A 6,853-nucleotide genomic window follows, 5' to 3' on the forward strand; every position below is an offset into this window, starting at 1 on the left:
GCGGCAAGCTGAGCGTGGTGGTGGAGTTCCCCCTGAGCGGCCTCGACATGTCGCCCTACGCCGCCGCGCGGTCCGGCGCGCCCGTCTACAACCTGTACGCCGTCAGCAACCACTCCGGTACGGACACCCCGCCCCCGCCGCGACCCCCAGTGTCCCCACTGCCCCAGGGTCGCGGGCTGGATTGCCACTCCGGACAATCACTATAACGCACCTATCAGTTTATTGAAGTTGACATAAAGTATATATAAGCTCATAATCTGAAGCGCTTACGAAAGAAATTTGATATAGTATTGGAAATCGTTGGACTCATGTTAAATTTTAAACCTTCGAACTTGGCGATACATGCATGAGCACCGGTGAGTATCGCCGCCCTACCATGACGTCATGGAATTGCGACTCCTCATCTCTCAAGACGAGTGATGCGACATCTCGTATCGAATACATAGTTTATATATTGCTCTCCCAACGCTACAAATTAAACTGTTAAATAATTTACTCATAGCTAATCTGTATCAAAAGAACTCGTGCTATCACTGCTGCAGGCACTTAGTAGGCAGACGAGCATAAGACCCATCTGATGGTGAGTGGTTACCGTCGCCCATGGACGTCAGCAATGGCAGGGGCGGAGCCAAGCCGCTGTCTACCGTTAAATTTTTTTTTTGCTTAGTTGGATGGACGAGCTTTTTTTTTTTTTTTTTTTATTGCTTAGATGAGTGGACGAGCTCACAGCCCACCTGGTGTTAAGTGGTTACTGGAGCCCATAGACATCTACAACGTAAATGCGCCACCCACCTTGAGATATAAGTTCTAAGGTCTCAATTATAGTTACAACGGCTGCCCCACCCTTCAAACCGAAACGCATTACTGCTTCACGGCAGAAATAGGCAGGGTGGTGGTACCTACCCGTGCGGACTCACAAGAGGTCCTACCACCAGTAATTACGCAAATTATAATTTTGCGGGTTTGGTTTTTATTACACGATCTTATTCCTTCATCGTGGAAGTCTATCGTGAACATATGTTGATTACGTATTTCATTAGAAAAATTGATACCCGCCTGCGGGATTCGAACACCGGTGCATCGCTAGATTACACCGGACGTCTTATCCTTTAGGCCACGACGACAACCTCCGAATCCTCTCCACAAGTCTCGTTTGAAGTAGGATATGTTATGGCACTCAGGAAACTCCATCGGGGGACTCACATTCCTCATCACTAGTGCCTCCTATGAGCTTCCAATACATTTTCCATCCCTATACCGAAGTTGTTTTGAGGCCCCGCGCCAAGGGACAGTGCGACCCCTCCTCAACTTTCACCACACCGCACCCCCCAGTCGCTGACGCTGTCTATAGATGGCTAATATACATGATAATTGTATTCTCCAGGTACAACGTACTCCGGCCACTACACGGCGTACTGCAAGCACCCGCACACCGGCGACTGGCACGAGTACAATGACTCTAGGTGCGTATGTCTGGGACCTAAAGCCCCCCCCCCTCGTCCCCACCCGTGGGGGGCCGCGAGGGGACCCGGCCGCCCGAACACTGAACCGACAATCGCTAGTTTGTGAGGCGAATTATAAGTCGAAATGTATGTGTACCGCAATCCCTACTCGTGTCAGTATGAGGGCTAAACATATGCCTTTACAAGGTTTTTTTTTGTTCTGGTGAACTTATTGGGCCTGGTTAATGAAATGATTTAGTGACTACTCTTGAGCAATTATCTGTGGGGGCAGATGCAGAGCCGATGGAGGCAAGTCAATAACGAACAGGCTTCAGGTATTCCTCTTCCTCAATAATCCACAATGCTGAGGGTCGTGGCCTCATGAGGCCTTCTTGGGAAAATACAAATGGTGGACTCCCGCGGTTCTACCACGTCAGTGCTTCTGGTAGAGATTTAGTTCTTCGAGACCGCTGAAGCCTTATTTGGGTCCGGCTAATTAACCGCCACCTGATAGTAGGACCTCTTATGAGTCCGCGCTACCACCGCCCTGCCTGTTTCTGTCGAAAAGCAGTAATCCGTTTCGGTTTAAAGGGTGGGGCAGCCGTTGTAACTATACTTGAGACCTTAGAACTTATATCTCAAGATGAGTGGCGCATTTTCGTTGTAGATGTCCATGGGCTCTGGTAATCACTTAACACCAGATTGGCCACCCATCTAAGCAATAAATAAAAAATGTAATGAAGTATATATTTGTCCGCAGGGTAACGCCCATCAACCCGTCCAACGTGGTTTCGTCGGAGGCCTACGTGCTCTTCTATGAGCTTTCACGTACGTAGCGAAAGCTCAAAGCCCGCCCGCTCGCTGGCCCCGCGCGCCAGTGACAGTTGACAGTGACACGCGTCACGCTGGACGACGGGCAAGGGGGTCGTGACACTTGATAAATGTTTTTTTTTTATAATTTTTTGTTTTGCTGACGGTACTTTTTTGTGAGTGGAGTTTTTTTTTCTATAAAACGAATAAATTATTTTGTTGTTGAAAATGAATCGTCCAGTAGAATGTCGGGTAAATAGTGGTGGGTGTGGCGTTCGATCATGCGATGGCGTCAAGGGGTCGCGGATTCGAGTTCCGACTCAACCAGAGTACGGACGACAATGTTGAACGGAAAATTCTTTTAGTCCTCCTTTTGGAGACACATTTTTTATGTTTCGAACGCTACAATTTTTTTTTTTTTAATAAAACTCGAATCCGCGACCCCGTTTTCGGAGAGCTCATGTTAACTAAGTCAGCTGGTAGTTTCGTTTGGAAGCTCAGTAGCGCTTTTGACGGGGCTTATAAATTCGAAGAGTAACTCGCTTAGAATAATCCTTTAGTATAACTTACATTTTCTATCTGACGGTTATGACTTAGTAATTATAAACAAGAATTCAATGTACGGTCCCGTTGTGCTTCAGACGAAAATAATATTCATTTACATTTAACCAAGGTAATAGTAAGATTAGTGATTTTATTTTATTATTTGCATTGCGCATTTACATTGCGTTTTTAGTTGGGAATGAAATTAGCACTCCATTGCTCGCTCTCCGCGTTCACTCTTGTAATTTATAAGCCCGAATATCAACGTGCGCTGTTGTTGTCCGCGGGCGACTGATCTGAACCGTCAAGTGTCCTTCTCGCTTGTCTTAAAGTTTGACCGCAAAAGTATTTTTTTTTTTTCGTTTTATAGCATTACACACCAAAAATATGAAGCCTTATCCCGTCAATGATTGTAAATGAACACACAGTGACACTGCAATTATATTATTTACATTTGAAATTCCTATCAATTTTAGTCATTTTGTAAATAAATAAATTAATATTAATAATATTATTTAAAAAAAAGCTTTTATAAAATAATACACATTATATAAATAATATACATATATCTATATATTTAAATACGCAAATTGTTAATTGTTTGTTGATGAATAAAGGTAATTTATTTATTAATTCAAATTAATTATTGATTAACTAATAAAATTTTATTAGCTAAATAAATAATTGTTTTCGAAAAGAAGTTGTTACGTTGTTTTGGTGTTTGAATACTCGCGGTGAAGGCTCCGCGTCGCGTAAGGCGTTCGCATGCCTTACTGCCAGCCGAGCCTTCTACCTGTCCTGGGTTGCCACTCGGCCTCTTAGAGGTCGCTATTGAAATATCAGATTTTATTTATTGATACCATAATAATCTAAAAATTAAGAAAGTACAGCTCATGATCAAACGAAATTTCCTCCAACTAACGATAGTTAAACTGGTTTGGAGATTTCCAGGTGTACCAAAAAAAAATTTTTTTAATTTTTTAATATCTTATATAACATATATAGAACCCGTGTGGAATCGGAGAAATCATTTTTGACATTAAAAAAAACCTTATTAGTTTCAGGTAATCTTCCTATATAACACGGTAACTTACAACACGGTTAATAAATAAATTTTCCCCAAAACCCGTCTTATAACACGGTACTCATACAACACGATTAAATTACATTCTAGAATCTTTTTCTCCACCTTATCCCACTATGTGGGGTCGGCACAGCTAATTTTTCTCTTCCATTCTCTTCTATCAGCCGTCATCTCAACACTCACTCCTCTCTCTCTCATATCGTCATTCACACACTCCATCCATGTCTTCTTCGGTCGACCTCTTCCATTACATTCTAGAATCTAGAAAGAAAATTATTTAGACAATTACAACATGCACTATGAACACAGCATTTAAGGAGTAAATGAAAGTTTATTACTGCTATTTTTTATCCATAAAAATACGGAGTAAATTTTACTGTCTACAATTTGCTACCACAAGGTTCTTGGTCACTTTGGTCACATTTCTCGGCGGTCACCAGACGACCTTGAAAAATTGGCTGTGGTGTTCAAGGTAGAAGGGAAAAGACCCGCCGACCGGGCTCCAAGCCGTGGGTCAGATTTTTTTTATTGCTTAGCTGGGTCGATGAGCTCACAGCCTACCTGGTGTTAAGTGGTTACTGGAGCGCATAGACATCCAAAACGTAAATGCGCCACCGACCTTGAGATATAAGTTCTAAGGTCTCAAATATAGTTATAACGGCTGCCCCGCCCTTCAAACCGAAACGCATTACCGTAGTAGGTTCACGGCAGAAATAGGCAGGGCGGTGGTACTTACCCGCGCGGACTCACAAGAGGTTCTACCACCAGTAATAGAGTAGATCAGGTGACTGCGCTCACTGGACTCTCTGTTGCGACCGCCCTGAAAGAAGCAGAAAACCGAAGGGAATGGAAGCTGATGGTACAAAAGAGCCACGAAGGGCTTTCAGGGACACCACCTTCAGCAATGAAGTATGCGACTAAGAAGAGAGATAAATAAATAATAGTTTAAAAAACTAACAAAATGCCCTTTTATAGAAAATTCAACTAAAAAATAGAAAATAAATTAGAATAAAAATAGTGTAAAAAAAAATTTACTTTTTGTAAAAAAGCGCGTTATTGTAAAAAAAACTATTATTTATTTTCATTTTTTAGTTGAATTTCAATTTTTTTTTAAATATTGAGTTGTCAACGGTCCTTAATAAGTTTACCAAATTTCGAGTTAATCCGACGTTTTGAAGGGGGAAAAAAATACTTTCCTTTTACTAATGGCTTCTCTAGTCTCATATAACGCGGGTTCGCACAACACGGGACGTTGTAGGAACGTATCTACCGCGTTATAGGAGGGTTGCCTGTACCTCAATTTTTTTTATGGTGCTACTTATCTGTACCATTGAATATTAGCTAGTATTTAGGAATTGAGTATTTTAGATTCTAATTTGTACACATAATGCAAATAACCGTTGGAATCTCGCAAGATTTCTCGGCTTACGGGACTTTAAAAGCTCTTTTTTATTATTTTGATTATATTCCCAAAATATATTACAATTTCAGAACGTCGCCCATGTTGGAATAAAATAATATTTCAGTACTGTCGCATACAAAAGCTTTTTTTTAAATTAAAATTTTAATTACCTAACATGCATTTCACGATCGTCGGATCCCATTAACGTGACAACGCGATTGAGGTCCTACTTTGAGGTCGGATTTTTAATCATACAACTAACAATCATATTTTGCGTAATGTAGATTCGATAAATGTAAATGCTGTGTTAAAAGCTGGCGTTTTTTTGAGGCCGTCTTCAAGCGGCCTCAAGTAAAGGTGTGTTTGGGTCACGTTTCGACTCTGACACGCATATATTCCTTAATAAGAGAGGGGACATATTTAACATCAATGAAGGGATTTTAACTGGAGCTTATGAATTTTTTTTTATATTACTGGTGGTAGGACCTCTTGTGAGTCCGCACGGATAGATACCACCACCCTGCTTATTTCTGCCGTGAAGCAGTAATGCGTTTCGGCTTGAAAGGTGGGGCAGCCGTTGTAACTATACTGAGACCTTAGAACTTAGAACTTATATCTCAAGGTGGGTGGCGCATTTACGTTGCAGATGTCTATGGGCTCCAGTAACCACCAGGTGGGCTGTGAGCTGGACCACGACTATAAGCAGTAAAAATTTTTTGTCTCGAGCTGGTTACCATTTAAGATCAATTACACATGCTCATAAAATGTTATACGCAAGTAGCACCACGACATGCTCCTCAAACTGACATTGCTTTTGTTTAGAGTGCTTTAATCTGCGTCTTTTCAGGCCTCCTCCCAAAAGCGCTGCAGGTAGCATTAGCCCATCATATTTTGTCGGCGTTTTCTTGAAGAAGTCTTCTTCGTTCGTTTACTTTTTCGTGGGCAGACGAGTATACGGCCCACCTGATGGTGAGTGGTTACCGTCGCCCATGGACATTAGCAATGCCAAGAGCAGAGCCAAATAGCTGCCTATCATTGAGTACTTACTCTCCACAAGCCTCGTTTCAAGAAGGGCATGTGATAACGCTCTGGTAGCAGCTGTGGAAGCAATTTTTTTTTATTGCCATTGTAGGTAGACGAGCATACAGCCCACCTGATGGTGAGTGGTTACCGTCGCCCATGGACTTCAGCAATGACAGGGGCAAAGCCAAGCGGCTGCCTGCCGTTAAGTACTTCACAAGCCTCGTTTGAAGAATCTGCTCGACAGCATCACGCTAATAATGAGTCCGTAACCTTTACCGTCGAATAGGCAGTGAGCAGGAGGAGCACAAATGCCAAAATAACGTAAAACTTATCGCGCTTATAGCGAATGTATGCGCACTGTAATCTCGTTATCTTAATGTTATTATAATCATGTTTGTATTAAAAAAAAAATTATTATAATTTATTACGTTGTACGGAACTCTTGTGAATTTCCACGAGAATTCCCCCCACAATGAGAAATGTTAATTATTCTATACGATTTTGTATTCGTTATGATAATTTGATTATTAATAAAAATAGTTTTTTTTT

At 41.7% G+C, this 6,853-nt stretch overlaps 1 protein-coding gene across 1 annotated transcript in view; it reads left to right on the forward strand.

Moving 5' to 3' along the window:
* Positions 1-6,853, forward strand: part of LOC114246533 (uncharacterized) — a 34,884-nt gene extending 28,031 nt beyond the window's left edge. Inside the window, exons 10-12 of the mRNA XM_089737666.1 lie at positions 9-117; positions 1,385-1,463; positions 2,203-6,853. Of these exons, the coding sequence (XP_089593792.1) occupies positions 9-117; positions 1,385-1,463; positions 2,203-2,278 (264 nt within the window). The 3' untranslated portion in view covers positions 2,279-6,853. The remainder of the gene's footprint in view (positions 1-8; positions 118-1,384; positions 1,464-2,202) is intronic.

This window comes from Bombyx mandarina, chromosome 23 (genome assembly GCF_030267445.1).
Source record: "Bombyx mandarina strain Sakado chromosome 23, ASM3026744v2".
Taxonomy (NCBI): domain Eukaryota; kingdom Metazoa; phylum Arthropoda; class Insecta; order Lepidoptera; family Bombycidae; genus Bombyx; species Bombyx mandarina.